This window comes from Drosophila persimilis, unplaced genomic scaffold (genome assembly GCF_003286085.1).
Source record: "Drosophila persimilis strain 14011-0111.01,24,50 unplaced genomic scaffold, DperRS2 tig00000191-arrow-pilon, whole genome shotgun sequence".
Classification (NCBI taxonomy): Eukaryota; Metazoa; Arthropoda; class Insecta; order Diptera; family Drosophilidae; genus Drosophila; species Drosophila persimilis.
The window spans coordinates 7962723-7979403 of NW_020825298.1; the positions used below are offsets into that span (position 1 = coordinate 7962723).

At 47.9% G+C, this 16681-nt stretch overlaps 1 protein-coding gene across 5 annotated transcripts; it reads left to right on the forward strand.

The window, feature by feature from the left end:
- Nucleotides 1–3752: 3752 nt before the first annotated feature.
- On the forward strand, nt 3753–13969 carry LOC6588994. 5 transcript variants are annotated; one of them, XM_026988278.1, is made up of 18 exons: nt 3753–3884; nt 4017–4063; nt 4649–4786; nt 4845–5026; nt 5087–5275; nt 6285–6362; nt 6434–6714; nt 6775–7090; nt 7168–8722; nt 8790–9031; nt 9090–9268; nt 9712–11334; nt 11396–11530; nt 12278–12690; nt 12748–12953; nt 13031–13194; nt 13257–13398; nt 13459–13969. In XM_026988278.1, the coding sequence occupies exons 1-18, from the start codon at nt 3779–3781 to the stop codon at nt 13508–13510; spliced, it is 6048 nt and encodes a 2015-aa protein (XP_026844079.1). In that variant the 5' UTR covers nt 3753–3778; the 3' UTR covers nt 13511–13969. The 5 variants fall into 5 exon arrangements, with proteins under 5 accessions (XP_026844079.1, XP_026844081.1, XP_026844077.1 ...); XM_026988280.1 differs by having other exon boundaries at nt 9090–9214; XM_026988276.1 differs by having other exon boundaries at nt 6434–7090.
- Nucleotides 13970–16681: the final 2712 nt, after the last annotated feature.

Below are 16681 nucleotides of genomic sequence, written 5' to 3' on the forward strand. Positions count from 1 at the left end.
TCGCCATTTTGTGTTCGAATAAAACGAATGAAAATTTGCATCAAATAAGCATACACTAAATAGCATATCTATGTGCCAATAAAAAGTAAACCAAAAACAAACGAAAAAAAAACAATTGTCAAAAAATGAAAATGAAAACTAACCAATTTTAAGGTGCAACTTGTAGCTAAAACAATTTTTATCTGTGCCGAGATTTAGATATGGGAATTTTTCGGAGCGAACCTAAACAAGAAACTCCAAAACTTTGTAACTCTTTATCATTAGTAGTTTAGTGTGATAAATGTTAATAAAGGAAACACCTAAATGGAAACTTAACACGGACTACATTCAATTCCATTCAATTAGGGTCTTTGCAATAAATGACAGCCCCAGGCTGAACATTTTAACCCGAAAACAATGACAAAAGGGACAGAGGACAGGGGACAGGGGACAGAGGACAGGGGACAGAGGACAAAGGATTTGGCAGTGGCCACAGTGAAGTTTCCATTTATTACGTGCTAAAATTTAATAAACAAGTTCAACAGCACTGCCAATGTCATATTTCATTTATTAATTAATGGCATTAACATAAACCGTCAATTTGTGTGTGGTTTGGGGCAAACACCAGCACAAAGCCATGCCCCAAAAAGTGCGGGGGCCACGGCACACTGTAAAGCCGGGCCGATTAAAAAGTTTACCCTAGCCGTTGCCAAAGTCAAGACCTCCTCTTAATGTTGCATATATTGTACATATAGCCCCGAGGTCCCCATTATGGTACGTGCCTAGACTGTAAACAGGCGACGAGAGGCCGCCATCGGCGCAGAGCACATATAACAATTCCACACAACGTCAATGACATGCTCAATTTTTCATGCATTATTGTATGCCGGGGCTTCGGCTATGGCTTCGGCGTCGGGAGCCACACTGCGTATGCTTGATATTTGCCTTGTATTGACTTGGGGCCGTAGTCGTGCCAGTAGTCGGCGCAAAGCACATTTAAGTCTCTGAATATTTGCGTAGTAAGCGGCTCGCAGGGCGAGAAACTTCACAGAGCCTTCTCGTCTCGTCTCGAGGCACATGGCCAAAAAGCCATAAGACAATTTGCTGCAAGCTTACATACATGAGGAAAGAGTTTCCTCATACATATGCATGCCACACAGAACACAGCCCAAACATACCCAGATATGGTTTATTCTACCCAGAAAGCACACACACTCACACACACTGAGGGTTTATCCTGGCCAGACCTCCTCCCTCCACCCAACGGAGGGTTGATTTTGGTTAAGCAAACACACAGGGCCGAAACGGAAACTATTGTCATCTATATTGCGGAAATGGTTAGGGCAGCGTTTGGGGCATTTTGGCTATATAACTGATTAAAGATTGCCATAGCTCAAGGGAGCTCAAAAGTGGGGAGGTCATGATCCCTTGACTTGTTGACTCAGCAAAGGATTTCGGCTCTGAGAAATTATGATTTGCTCTGCTCTTTGGTTAGCCATCATTCATAAAAATATAATCTTATTGATACACTTATGTATGGTTTTATCCACAAAAAGTGAGGGTCCATTGTGGTCTTCAATTTGACATTGATCCTTTCTGATGAATGGTGCGAAATCCTTTCTTTCAGCCACATAACTGTGGCGAAAAATGAACATTTATATGCTCTTTTTATGGCCTCTTAAATGAATCGTTTATAGATGGAATCGTGATCGTATTGTGGTAATAGTATATGGATAAAGATATGATTTCTCCTAATTAGAAAACATTGGAGACTTCTTGTAATTCCTGCAAACAAAACCACAATCAAAGTGTTAACTTTTAAAGAACGAAATCCCTTAAGACCAAAATCTTGCCCAAACTAGCCATAAAGGATCTCCGAAATGTCATCCCAGCGGCTTTATAGCCAACATTTTTTGGGCATTCTTCTAAACTTTTATGCGACTACTTGCCATAACACTATAAGGCAGACGCCGAGCCGGCGATTGCCCCCAGAAAGCGATTTAATATTGCCCCCAAGAGTATGCCACACGAAATGTTTGCTTTTATTTTGGGCGAAAATACTGTTGGTATTCGTGGGAAACGAACAGCCTCCAGCTGTTAGCTGCAGCTTCCGTTCTCGGGGGCTTCTGTGTGGCTTTGTTCTTTCATTTGTGGCAGATATCTCAAGCAAATTAACCTAACTACTCCTAATGCCGACGCGAGCTGCCCGGCCCCCGAACAGACACACGAAAACCAATTAAATTCTTCCGCAAGGCAAGGGCATAAAAGCTTCGTTGCTTCGATTAAAGCCTGCCAGGGTAAGAGACCGGGCCGGGGGGATCACATCTTGTGCAGGGGAGTGTGTGGGGGGGGGGGGGGGTGTGCCTTAAAGCGGGCTCGTCGTGTGAAGTCAACTTTGGTCGACGCGTCCAACATGCGTTCTAAGTGAAATTTAGCCGCTGGCTGGGTTTTTGGGGATACGTGCCGCGCGGTGTCGCCTCGGCTGAGGCTGTCCCGCTGCCACACTGCCGCTGTTGCTACAATTGCTGCCACTTCTGCTGCTGTTTCAGTTGCTGCCACTGCTGCAGCAGCCCCAAGCCTCCTCAGTCGACGTCGCCGCTGCGCTGTCATGCGCATACGCACGCTCTGTTGCCTACTTCCAGGCGTCCGGATCCAACACCCCCCGCCACCGCCCACGAGACAAGTCCATTGTTGCGCTTTTGCAGTGGCTGCCACGCACCACACCACACCACAGATGCCGAACATCTGTTTTATGTTTGCCTCGCTTCCAGGAGGACTCCTCTCGCTCTCTCTCGCTCTGGCTCTTGGCGAGAGGAGAGACTCTCGTTTGTGGCAGAGCTCCACTCCGGTACTCTGGTGCTCGCGTACTCTCGTGTGCGTCTCGGATGTGCGGAGACGTCCTGCGAGTGGGTACCATTTCGCATTTCGTTTCAGTTCCAGCATCAACGCCACGGCGCACGGAGCGTGTTTTTTGGATACCATTCCATTCCGTAACGCTGTCGTCTGTCGGGTTACCTAAAGCCACACGCAGCGCCCCACACACTCACACACACACACGCGCGCACATACCTACACATATAGAAAAACCTTTGCACGCAAAAAAGGAAAGGACTACGATATGGAAATACCCGGAGATATAAGGAATATTTAACCGAAAAACTACTAATGGGAACGCACTTTTTGGCGAGGAAGGACAACAGCAGCAGGGAAAGTCTCCCGGAAAACTCAGCTCCGGTCGGTGCGTTTTTCCTACGGCTTTTTCAAACGGCACAACGGTGCCCCTTTTTTTTGGGCAACGCGAATATCGATTGCTGACGACTGCCTTGCATAAGTCCACAGAAAGATTAGTGTACAAAGGGCAGCATCGGAGAGTGTGTGCCTGGGAGCAAAACGGATACAAAGGATAACTCAAATGAAACCATTCAAGTCGAAACAACGAAGCTCTACTCTTGGAGAACTTGTAGGAATTAAGTTTTTTTAATTATCAATATTGATGCTACGATGCTGTCGATGATGGTGCCGACAATGATGGTGCGGGCGGAGATGCAGGAACAGCAGCTGAAGCGAAAGATTTCAGACAATTGACAGCAAGAACAACGAAGATATTCTATCCCCGCCTCCAGATATATCTATATATATATAGATTTCAGAAGGATATCTCTACGCTCTGCTCATTCTCCGTGTCTGTGTGTGTGTGTGCGTGTGTGTGTGTCTGCCCTTGTTTCGCTTTTCGTTTTCCTTTTCTTTTCTTTTCCATTTCCACTTTTATTTCTTTTACTTTTTGTTTGTTTCGCTGAAAATGGATATTGCCTTGCGTGGCACGGGCACGGGCACAGCATCAACGACTGGCACTGGCACTGGCACGGGCACGGGCTCTGGTCCTCGCAGCGGCACTGCCGGCAGTGGTAAGTCCTTGAGTTCTGTTCTCCTGACTACAACATGGCAGTTCCAAGACACATAATCACACATTTTATGTACGCCATGTTTTATGTACTCCTCGCAAACGGCAAATGAAACGAAATACATTTCATTTACAGGTCTACACCATGCTGTGTCATTGGGCAACATTGAGGTCTCCGCTAAGGTTCGTATCACCGCAAAGCGTGCGGCTCGGGGGGGCAGACAATTAATGTGTGCCACCGATGTGACTAGGGGGAATCTCAAGTGGCAGGAGGTACTGTCACTGCCACTGCCACTGGCGGATGATTGACACAATTATTTCGATGGAAATCTTAGGTTGGGAGTCCAACGATGATTCAAACGAATCATTAAAAAAGAGATGGAAGGAAAGGATAGCCTAGATGGCAATGAAGAAGTTGAAAGAGTTGTAGAGTCATTAAAAGAGATTGTAATTGAATGTCATGGCAGATAGACAGAAGTTCAGAAGGTCAGAGGAAGTGCAAGTGGTTGATGAAATAATGAAAGGACGACAGAAAGGCAGAGGAAAGTTGAAGACAGAAAAGGAATAGAAATATCATAGATTGACGATGCGAATGGTTAGAACTAGTAGTAAATGTTGGTATCAAAGACCCAAAGCCTTAGACTACTCAAAAACCAGCAATTCCGAAATGTTTGGCACCACATGTCGTATGAGTAATATGCCAAGAAATCGCTTTGGCAAGTTTGCCAACGAAAAGTAAGTGATTAAAACTATCTGTTACCACCGCAGGCCACCTACTCCAGCCATATGGACCGCAGCTACGACTCCGAAGATGAAAACACGGGCCGACGACGACTCCGTCACACGCTTTCCACCGAGCTACAACCACGCGCCTCCGTCTACTCGCGCGGGGATATCAGAGAACAGGTGAGGAAACCCTTCCTTGAGATTAGCCTCTCAATTAATATGTTTGTGTTTTGTTTAGTACTGCCTAACAGATCGACAGCTGCATAGCATAGAGCAGCGTCCGCGTCGAGAACGCTTCTTTGGGTGCCTTTCGCGTCGCGGACAGACGCAGTCGGGCAGCTTTCTGGGCGGCTGTGTGGGCCGTCGAGTGCCCTCCGACGAGAATCTGGCAGCATATGCGCCATTCGAGAAGTATCCACGGTGTGTAGCAGTCGATACATCCGAAGATATGCGGCGAGAATAATCAAATCGTATCTTTAGATATCAGAACAACTATACGGACACACACGAATTGGATAGTTCCTATTTTCGACGACAACCAGCCTCGATTCTAAGCACGGGAAAGTCGAGTGAACCGGATCTGGGTGGACGATATACCTGGATAGGACAGCAGCAGCAGCAACAGCAACAGCAAACCAACAACAACACCGAGTACCAAACGAACCATAGGTATGTCCTCCGAAGAGAACCCAACAAAAAACCAGAACCGAAGAACCCAAAAATTACAACTGTAAAACTGTAAAACTGCTATGCCAACTGTCGCTAGATCATGCTTAAAACTGTCGCACTATCTGTAGTCTCTAACTCTCTACTGTTCCACTCGTACTCTCTATAGATCCACCCCCACCCCCCACCCATATAGTGTTCTATAGCTCTAATACGCTTGCAATGCTTGCCTGAACCCAAAGACAACACTCAGCGCCTACCTCTATCACCACCATACAATGCATAATGGCATCATGGCATCATTGCTTTTGCTTTCAAAGTTCTATCCAACCACAACAATATTGAATTGAATATCTTCTTCTGCCCGAAATGAGAACTAGAAATGCTGTATAAAAAATACCTTTTTTCGTATACTCTTTCGTTATTCATTCACCTATCCTTCTCTCCTCAAAAATCAATCGAAAAACGACTGTAAAAAATAAAAAACCAATAACCAAAATTGAACCATGAAAAAATACCCCACAAATACAAAAAAAAAAACCAAAAAAACAAAACTGAAAAATGAACAAAATGTGTAAAGGGCAACTTGTTGTACAGCACCACTTGAATCCTTTTACCAGGATGTTTTGCTACGGAATTATTATGTCGAGCTTTGCGCTCCACCAAATCCTACACCACCAACATCACACACCAATCAAATCGCTAATCTAAATGTTTGGTATGTAAAGTGATCTAAAATCTAAAGACAAAAATCTAAACTTAAATAATATCTGAAAAAAGAACAAACAACAAAAAAAAAACCAAAAAACAATATTAACCAAAAAAGTGAGCTAAAAATGTTTTATTTATGTTACATATGTGTCTGCACGTGACCAAAAAGCAAATGAACAAAAACCAAAAACCAAAGAAAAGCAAAGTATAGTTGAAATAAAAGTTGCAAGAATTAGTCGCAAGTCCCTGCTGCCAGGAGAGAGTTCAGCTAATAGTCCTGTGTGATTTACTTACTCCACAGCTCGTATCACTGCCCCACGTACGCCACGATGCCGAACACCCATCACCATCAGCAGCAGCAGCAGCAGCAGGCGGGAAGGTACATAATAGACATAGCTACAGTACGCTCTATGGAGAATCCTCTTTAATCTGTTTCTCTTCTTTCTGCAGAACCAAACATGTGAGCTTTGCTCGCTCGCATACCCTCACCAGCTTCGACATGAACGTGAATGCGGGTTTCCGACCGTCGGGACGCTTGAGGACGGCCAGCAGTCAGGAGCGTTTGATTGGCGGCAAGAAGCCCATCATTGCCTCTGGCTCCATGTACGAGACACTGCAGCCCACAGTGCCGCAGAGCTCCACGCTGCCCAAAACCTGGCTGCCACCGCCAGTGCAACTCGCGACATGCCAGCATCATCATGCGCCTATTCATCTCCATCAGCCACTGCCGGGTATGAACAATGCCATCCCCAGATCCATCGATTCTTATTTCGAATCATATTTTCCTCTAGATAACATGTTGGGTCTCATCATACCACAACCTCTGCCCATGGCCTTGCCACCGCCCAGTCCTGAGGTCCTTATTGTGGAGAAAAAGTTCCGGAATGCGATGAAAACTCAGGCCACGCAAACGGATGTGGCCGCCCGACGTCAGGCGGCGGGCTATAGCACCCAAGTCTTGTCGTTGAGTCCTAGGCCTCCACATCGGGTTAAGGTGGTCTCGCAGGGCGCCCAGACCAATGGCCTGCAGAACGGCAAGAAGTTAACGAAGAGTCTCTCGGAGATTCCCAATGGCAAGGATGTACAGCCGTATCACTATCAGCAGGGGTAAGACACATATAGGAGGAAAACCTCGTTGATTTTGAGTTTGTAAATACTAAACCCTAATACTTCCCACCCCGCAGAATGATTTACCCCCATGAAATGATCTACCGAACTCAGTCCCAGGATGTGACTCCTCTGCAAACCCTCTCGGATGCCCAGAACAACATCATGTACTACAAGCCGCCGCCTCCGCTCTTGGATCCCCACAGCTACGGCCTGGGCATGGAGCATTTGAGCAGAGGACGTCCCTCTGCGGCGGAACAGAATGTGGAGTACGTGAATGTGAATGCCGCCGCGGTGGCCCTCAATGAGAGCTTCGACTACGAGAGCAACAGTTTGCCGCGACGGGCGTGCACCTCGCATGCGCGCACGGAAACGGATTACTACTCGAACAGTCTGCCCCGACGAGCGGATACCCTGCACAGCCACGATATGTGCAAGCATATTACGGAGTGTGTGGACCTCATCCCGGACAACGGGATAGACCTGGACTTTACGCGTCCCCACCTGCTGCCGCCGCCGAGTGAGTACTGCAAGAACGACGACGACGTGGAGGACGTGGAGGAGTACTACGACGATGAGGAGGAGGAGGACGGCCCCTCGCATCCGCACGAGACGGAGAGCTACAGCTCGGAGGTGTGCATGGAGCAGGCGGCCCGTCGCATGTCCATGCTGCCCCAGATGATGGACTCGCCCTTTCGAAGGGACGACCTGCGGCGTCAGTCCATGCCGGTTTATGGCCAAACCGAGAAGCTCATCGACGGCTTTGGACCGCGCACATCCTTCCGGCGACGCGACAAGGTGAGCTGCTTTCCGGATGACACTCAGGTGGGGATCGGGACCAGGCGCGATGAGCAGGAGATTTTCATTGACTTTAAGCCGCACGTGTCGCCGAAGCCCAGTCCCAAGCTGCAGGTGAAACACCGAAAGCAGCACAAGGCGGAGATCGCCATGCGGAAGATGCAGCAGCAGCGGATGGCCCAGGCCGCTGCTCACACGCTCCCGAAGCCAAAGTCAGTCGATGTTGAGGTTAGAAAAGCTGAACTTGTGCCCAGCGACGAGGACGAAGAAGAGGACGACACCCAGGACCAGGACCAGGAGGAGGAAGACGAAGAGGAGGCCGAATCAGAGCGCAACAGAACGGAGAATGATCATCCCGACGATGAGGAGCCCATCTATGAGAACATTATCCCGTGTGGCTGCAAGGTGGAGCCACCACAGCTGCCGCCACCACCCCTCATCCTCGAGGACATTCAGGACAAGCGCTCGCAGTTCCGCAAACGATCCGTCAGCCTGGACGATGACTATGCCGCTGCAGCGGGCATCTTTCCCACTCCCGGGCCCGGACTCCGTCTGCCCTCCACTCCGGCCAGCCCATGCCGGGAGGAGCTGCTGCTGGCCAATGTCTCAACTTATCCATCCTCAGACTCGCTGGCCAACGACACCACACGCGATCATTCCGACGGCATCTGGAACGAGTCGCAGGTCACCGTCCTAACCGCCGATCAGCACATCTCCGACGGTTCGTACAGCTCCAATTTGCTGCTGACTCCGTCGTCGAAGCGAAAGAATCTCCTGCTGCAGCATCAGCAGCGTAGCTCTGTGGACACGGATGCCCTGGATTTTGAAGAACAGGTGATTTAGAGTGTTTCTTTTGAGGGATTCCTGATCTTCATTCTGCCCTTCCTCCGTTTTTCGATAGAGTCCCACCTATGGCCTACAAACACTGCCAAAGATCATCAAGACCCCGACACCAACAACTTCCAGGCCTGCCTCCACTCTGCCTCTGGTACCGCCGCCAGCGATTGCCGTGACCCCATCGAGCAATCAACCCCTGGACTCTGCCATAACCTCGCCACTGCCCAAGCGCAGCATGATGCCCAGAGGGTCCGTGCCGGATGCTCGTCAGCTGATGTATCCGAGTGGTGTAGGCGGCAAACAGAGGTAGGCGCCACGTCCTAGAACGTCTGTCTTTTAATGCCCAAAAATCTACTTGTTTTAGACACTCGGACGCCTCGTTTCTGCCCATGGCTGGGGCGGACTATGCCAGAAGTGCGGATATCTCAGAGTGCAGCACGAATACAGATGAGTATGCCACCTGTACGGACAACTCGAAGCGTACACCAGGTATTAAGACACCGCCGACAACGACAAGTTCATCGTCCGCCACACAAGTGCCAGGTTTGGGCCCCAAAAAGACATACTCTGTGTGTATTCTGTGTGTGTACTCGTACTCGTACTCGTAATTGTCCTCTAACCTAAGTGTTAATCCATCAATGTTGTTTGTGTGCAGCCTTGTGCCTTGTTCCATCAGCAGCCAACTAATCAACCAATCAATCGATCAATCAATCAACCGAATGAGGACACCGCTCACAACTTTCATGCTTACAGCCCTAGTCCTAGTGTTAATCAGCCTATTAGCGTATAGTCTTAGCCTCATCATCAGCCTTCTTTCTAACTGTCTCTCTCTCTCTCTCTCTATTTCTGTAAAACTCTCTCCCTCTAGTTTGTTGTTGTTGCCTGATAAATGCCTTGCTCGCATTGCTTTAGCTGTGAAACACACATATCTTGCAGAACCTTAGATACATCTTCCAACTATCTTTTCTTCCTTTTCCTCTCAACAGTTTCCACTCAAAGCTCACAGCTGGAGAAGACCCATGCGGGCAGCTCCTTCGAGAGCGCCAGTTCTCTGTACTCCATGCGGGAGGACCTGCTCCATGATGGATCCTCGGAAAAGCAAACCAAAGTGTCGCAGTCTTCGCTTAAGTCCCCCATGGGGGGTTCTGTGGCAGAGTTGACGAAAAAGTCGCCCTCGCATTCGATCAGCAGCACCACGTCCTCGGGCAGTTGTCAGGTGATCAAATCTCCAGCTAAAGATTCCCAGCAGACCCAGGCGGTGGCCACCAGCTCCTCCACCAGTGCCCAGCAAATCAAGGCAGAGGCACCAGAGGCGGTGGCCGTGGCGGTGGCGGCGGTGGCAGCAGCGGTCAAAGGCAAACCCAAACCGGACTCCATATCCGAGGATGAGCGCAGCGAGGTGCGCTACTCCTCTTCCGGCTACTACGAGAGTCCCCACGACGAGGACGACGAGGAGCAGGTGACGACCACGTGCAAGGCACGACGCCTGAGGCACGAGGATAACAAGCGGCGAAAGACCAGCATGAAGCTGGACATCGAGAAGGAGAACATGCGAGCCCTCACTAGTCCCATCAAGAAGGCCGCGGCGGGAAAGCAGCAATCGCTGCAGTCCCCAGAGCAGCACAGCGCTGCTGGAGCCTTGGAGAACGGCAGTCCCAGCAAAATAAAACGTTTCCGTCCGAAGATACGACGACAGTTGCGCAAGAGCTCCCGCGAAGATGTCCTGGCGGCGGCAGTGGCCCGAAGGACTAGGCCCACTATCTATGGCCTGAGCAGCGCCAGTGGGGATACGGAGCTGCTGCTGGATGCCAGCATGACCACCACACTGGGTCCGAGTCCCAGGCCGAGCATTGTGCCCACCACAGCAGCCATAACAACGGAAACCACAACCACAACAGTCATGGGAGCGGCCCCACCGCCGCCGCAGGCGCAGGAGCAGGAGCAGCTGAAGAAGCCCCACAGCTGTGCCACGCCCACATCCCTGCTGTCGCCGAAACTGCCCACAGTAAGCAGCACCCAATCCAAGTCCACGTCGGAGGCGACGTTTCAGCTGAAGGCCAAGTCCATCGAGTCGTTGCGCTCGGTGTCGCCCGGTTCCGACTCCGTGTTCTACAGCGAGGCTGATGGCACGGCGGCCAGTGCCACCGATCAGGGACACTGCCATCACTGCGGCAAGGAGATGGAGGGCAAGCAGCAGGAGCTCGCAGGCGACTCTGTGGAGTCGATACCCTACATCGAACAGGAGGCGGACATTGTGAAGCCGCCATCGGACTTTGCCGACTCCCCGGTGACCACGAAAACCACACAGCGGCTGTACAAGAAAATGGACAAGCGTTTCCGATCCGAGGAGCGCTATCACGCTGGCGAGAGGGGCAGGCACTACAAGACCCGCCAGGAGAACATCAGAGCCAAGAGCGAGGAGCGCGGTCGAGCTCCCAGCTTGCCCAATACTCCTGTTCTGCGTCCGGCCGGCTCTAGTCCCTGTGTCCTGCCCGATATCAACACGGAACAGAACCATCATATCATCTACAAGGGCCACTACGACGAGGGCCGATACACCCGCCTCACGGACGATGATCTCTGGACGCAGCTGGATCATCAGTGTTTCGGTAAAGGTACATGCTGAACTGTCATTGGCCACTGATATAGATGGTTCTTCCTTGCCCACAGATCGTTCGCGGGAGCGCCGTGCCTCTACCGAGTCCGAGAAGGGTTTCCATGCCAAGTACCAGGTGATTCTCCATCGTCTCGTTCAGCGTCGATGCACGCTGGAGATGTATCATCGCCAGAAGAACAACAATTTCCGTAAGTACAAGGAGAACCCTCCCCACCGGACCCTGGGACTTAGTACACTCCCCTTTAGACACCCTGTTTGGCGCACACAACCTTTGAACACCCTGTTTCTTTACAACCAAACAATATTCTAATTTTGGCACAACGTGCGCAATGTTTCGCTAAGAGCGAGAGGAGAGCCATTGCCGGTCAGAGCGGGAGAACTTTTCATAGATAATGAATGGTCGGTCGGTCGGGCGGTGGGTCGATGGCGCTCCGAATTTTCATGACCGGCACTTGGCATAGAGACAGACAGACCGTAAAAAACCAAAAACTATGCTCTTAGTTTTCTTTTTGGTTAGTTGTGGTGCGTGCTTTGTTGTGTGCCGACCGTAAAACGCTTCCCAAATGTGAAAAAAAGTGCGAAAATTGTGAGAGATTACCAAGGCTAGAGTCGATATTTACACAAATCTTAGTTCCAATGATTGGTGGGTAAACAGAGCAGCTGGCGCGCCTGTTTAAGGCCATGATTTGATAAGCCCTTTTCGTTGTTTGTGCCACAGAATTAATAGCCTCGAATTCCACGCCGGATTCGGTGCGCCGCAAGTTGGAGGAGGTCTTAAAGCTAATGCTTTTGGTATGGGCACGTGAAAGTTTTGTGATATCAAAGCTAAGCAACGGCACGAGGGGTAAATAGTGTACGGAACAGATTCCGGAAATAAAAACAAATCTCTTTCTCCACACATACAATCTCTTGATTATGTATTCCGCTCTTTGCAGGCGTGGACAAAACAGTTGTGGTGAAGAGTGATTCGGGGGAGTTCGGTTTCCGCATCCATGGCTCAAAGCCCGTCGTTGTGGCCGCCATCGAGCCGGAGACCCCGGCGGAGAGCTCTGGCCTGGAGGTTGGCGACATTATCATATCGGTTAACGGCGTCCAAGTGCTGGACAAACACCACACCGAGGTCGTGAAGATCGCGCACGATGGCTGCGAGAAGCTGGAACTTCAGGTGGCCCGCACCATTGGTGTCCTGATGCACGAGCAACTGGAGCCCCCCAGCGAGCCCATCTTCAGTGGCTATCTGTGGCGCCAGAGCGGCCAGGCCAAGGGGGCGCCCAATGCCAAGAAATGGGTGCGACGTTGGTTCTCCTTGAGGCCGGATAATTGTCTGTACTACTACAAAACGGAAGACGTAAGTGAATGGAATATTTTAGGGGCACTTTAAACCTCATTGCTCATCGTTTTCCAGGACTCGCAGCCCGTTGGGGCCATGATCATGGCCAAGCATACTGTGGATCTGTGCCCCGTGGACATCGGCAAGCCTTTTGCCTTCAAAGTGGACGCTGGAGAGGGCATACCCATGTACGTGGCCGCCGACTCTGATGATTTGGCCAACAGATGGCTGAATCTGCTGCGCCAGGCTGCCTCCCAGGATAACCAGTGGCTGGACAAGAGGTGTGTGGGATACTGATTTTAGAGAAAAATAACCATTAACGTGAGGCTTCGTTTCTCACATCATTTTCCCCTCACAGTGCCCGGTGCCTGTACCAGGCTCCGACCAGCATTCAGAGGCCTGATTGCTTTGGCTATTTGCTGAAATTGGGCTCAAGGTGGTGCGGCTGGTCGAAACGCTATTGTGTACTTAAGGATGCCTGCCTCTATTTTTACCAAGATGCAAATAGCAAGAGTGCATTCGGTGAGTCACGGGGCCAGCAGCCCGATAGACGGACAGCCAGACAATTAATTGCGTTTCTTTAGGAATGGCCTGCCTGCACGGCTACAAGGTGGCCTCAATGTCCACGAATGCGTCCGGCAAGAAGAACTCATTCGAGATAATACCACCAGAAACGAAATTGCGTCACTATTATTTCTGCACTGAAAGCGAAATGGATAAGAAGCGGTAGAGTAGCACCACACGACATACACCTTGCATCTATCTATCTTATGACCTTCCTTTCAGCTGGATATCCGCCTTGGAGTACTCCATTGATCGCTGGATAAAGTCCGGGTAACTAAGGTTGAAGACACGCTCCAGATCGGCCTTGGGCAGCCGTCGAAAGCGTCGAAGTTTCAGCTACTTCATGGATTAAAACTAAAGATAATTAAACAAAACGATTTTCAAACATTGTTCGACACTAGTACGGGTACTACATTACATATAATATATACTTATATATATATATATATATATAGAACTTAAGCCAAGGAGAAACCACAACTAGTTATAGTCCAAGATTAGATGATTGCTTAGTCCAAGGAATTTAGTCGATCATTCAAAGCGGGTTTAAAACTATTTTGAACATTTGAAAGGAATACAATTGAATTTTTGGTATGTATTCTTACAAAATATATTCATATATAGGTATATACACACATATAATACTTATGTTTAGTGAGGTTGTCATGTCATACACATATACATATATATAGTATATATTTAGCCACAAAAAATGAAATGAGAGAAATGATCATACAGCAGACCAAAAAATTGATTGTCTAATGTATATAGGAATTCGTATAGATTGAAAATGTTTAGGTATTCAAAGGCTCAAAGTTTAGATAAATGTCTATTTACAGAAAAACAAGCGTAAACTAGAGACCAAAATATTTGAAATTACTTAAAAGGAAATTAATATTTCAAAACAAAAAAAATTATGCAAAAAAATATTTATTGTTACAGAAATCGAATCCCTATACTTTCCTTTCCCGTATGCCTCATAAACGAACTCTTAGTTAGACACACCACAAATTATGATAGAGATTTTTTATAGGCTTTGACTTTTTTTGATAGGTTGAAGGTTTTTTTAGAACGACAGACACACACACACATTTCATGGTAGATCAAACAATAATTATATAGAATATTATGTACTTCATGTGTATGTACATGCATTCAGAATCCAGTAGTTACTTTGTCATTTAAAGATATGATCTTTAAAATGCTGATTTCCCTTTTTTTTGGGTTCAGTGTTTGTATGAGTGAAAAAGCTTCATTTTTAGTCAGCAAAACCAAAAACCAAAAATAAATATATATATTTTATATATTTTAAATAGAGATTTCCACGATAATAAATGTATGCATTATGATTATATTATATTATATACAACACATACAATATACATACATATACAAGCAGAGACAGCCATTTTATGTTGGAAACAAAACAAAACAAAACAAAACCAAAAAAAACAACAACCAAAGACAACAACCAAACAGAAATGAGGCAAAAAGAAAACTAAATAAGAGCTTTAATTATTAAATAAAGAATATACCAAGAACAAATGACAAATGCGTGTACTGCTGACAGCCCCCAGGGGCTTTGAAATGCACCTAAATATCATTAATTAGGCTCAACAATCCCCCACTCCCATTCGCATTCGATTCGAGGAGATGCGAGATCCCAGGGCCCAACCCAAAACCCCAAACCCCAAACCCAAAACGATCTTGTGCCGCTCTCCTACCTGCCTCCTACCTGCCGCTAATGTCGGGCCAACGAAGCATTTCAAATGCGATCAATGAACCTGTTGCCGGCCCCACACTCTAGCCTACCCCTCCCCTCCCCTCTTCCCCACAGCACAGCCCAGACAGTCAGACACCCAGTTGGCCACATGTTTTACACAATTTTCAAGTAATTTATTTTAAAATCGTAAAGCGATGCAAAATATGCACAGAGCAAAGTAGAGAAACCATCAAGATTCAATCAATGGGATACCCTGTAGTCTTTGCATGCAATTCAACAGGAGGGAAACCAATCCGAGAACAACTTTACCGGGTGAAGTGAATTGGTATTAGTATTCCAAATACATAGTTTTGCTTGGTATTTGGGGATTGTCATGTCCCCATTTCGATTCAAGGGCACACTACTGCTGCTACTTACGTTTTTTTTATCAATTCTAGATGACATTTCGTGGATATCTATAAGTACTACCAAATAGGATTTGTGTATCTGGCTCTCTGGCTACTCAATCTTTTATGTGAAACACAGTTTGGGTCGATGCACTTTCTGTCCTCCTGCTATAAGCATACATCTCTTCCAATACTATATACCCTTCTAATCTACATACAATTACTGGGTATCAAAGCAGCAGCAGGCACACAACAGCAGCAGCAGCAGGCAGCAGGCAGCAGGCAGCGGCAGCAGCAACAGTTGCTGATGGGGGAAGTCAACGACTAGCATAACAATTCGCTCGCCCTATGAGGCGGCTACCGTTTTCTCTTTGCTTCTCTTCCCCTTCTTCTTTAACTACATCTTCTCTGTGCTGCTTCTGCTGTTACTTCTACTGCCTCTGCTTTGGTTCACCGTTTACTGTTTTGCTATTTCTCCGGCAGCAACAAAAACAATTTAGTTCCACTGTGCACTGCCTTAATTACAGGCACAGCAGCCTCTGCCTCTGCCTGTGCCTGTGCCTCTGTTTTGTCTCTGTTTTTCGGGGCCCGCTTGCAATCATCACCATCATCATCATTATCGTGATCATGACGAACGTAACTCCCTCTCTTTTCGGACAAACATACTCCCTCTCCCTCAGCCGCTCACCTCAGAAGCAATGCCAGCGAAGACCCTGACTGTTTTTTGGATCTTTTGTTTCCTTCTTTCCTTTTACCACTTGACCGCATTGATGCTGTTGCCTCGAGAGATGAGAGGTTGCACAAGAGGTTGCCAGATTGTTGGCTGCAAAAACTGTTAGATGATCTATAAAACGAGGATATACAAGAGGTATACCTCTCTTACCTCTCTTCTCTCCCTTGCAAAGGGCTAGGGATCTACAACCCTTTCAAAGAACTATCCCAAACCGTTTATAGAGTGTGCCAAGCCTAAGCTTATCACTCACGACCGCATGTACATGTATTTATGGGGAAACACAACCCCTCCATTGATACGCTTACTTTTGGTAATCTGCGTCTCCGATCAAGCGTTAATATAACCAATAAACATTCATAAATACACCTCGTTTGAAGTGAATCATTACTTTACAACCCTTTTTTGTGTGTGGAAGCCTTACTTATCTTCCTCTTTTGGCCAAAAGAAATTCCGATTAGTCATTCCCCCACCCATAGCCAGACATCACACTTCTATAAAGAGCAAAAAAAAACTCCCCCTTCAAATGACTGAACAATAAACGGAGAGGACTACCAGAATTACACCCTCTCCAGGGGTACGGAACCCCTACTCCTACCCCTACCC

Coding starts and splice junctions, on each gene's coding strand:
- LOC6588994 (XM_026988276.1), top strand. CDS start 3,779: ATGGATATTGCCTTGCGTGGCACGGGCACGGGCACAGCATCAACGACT. Junction 5,276..6,284: donor GAGTACCAAACGAACCATAG/GTATGTCCTCCG, acceptor CTTACTCCACAG/CTCGTATCACTGCCCCACGT. Junction 9,269..9,711: donor GTCCGCCACACAAGTGCCAG/GTTTGGGCCCCA, acceptor TCCTCTCAACAG/TTTCCACTCAAAGCTCACAG.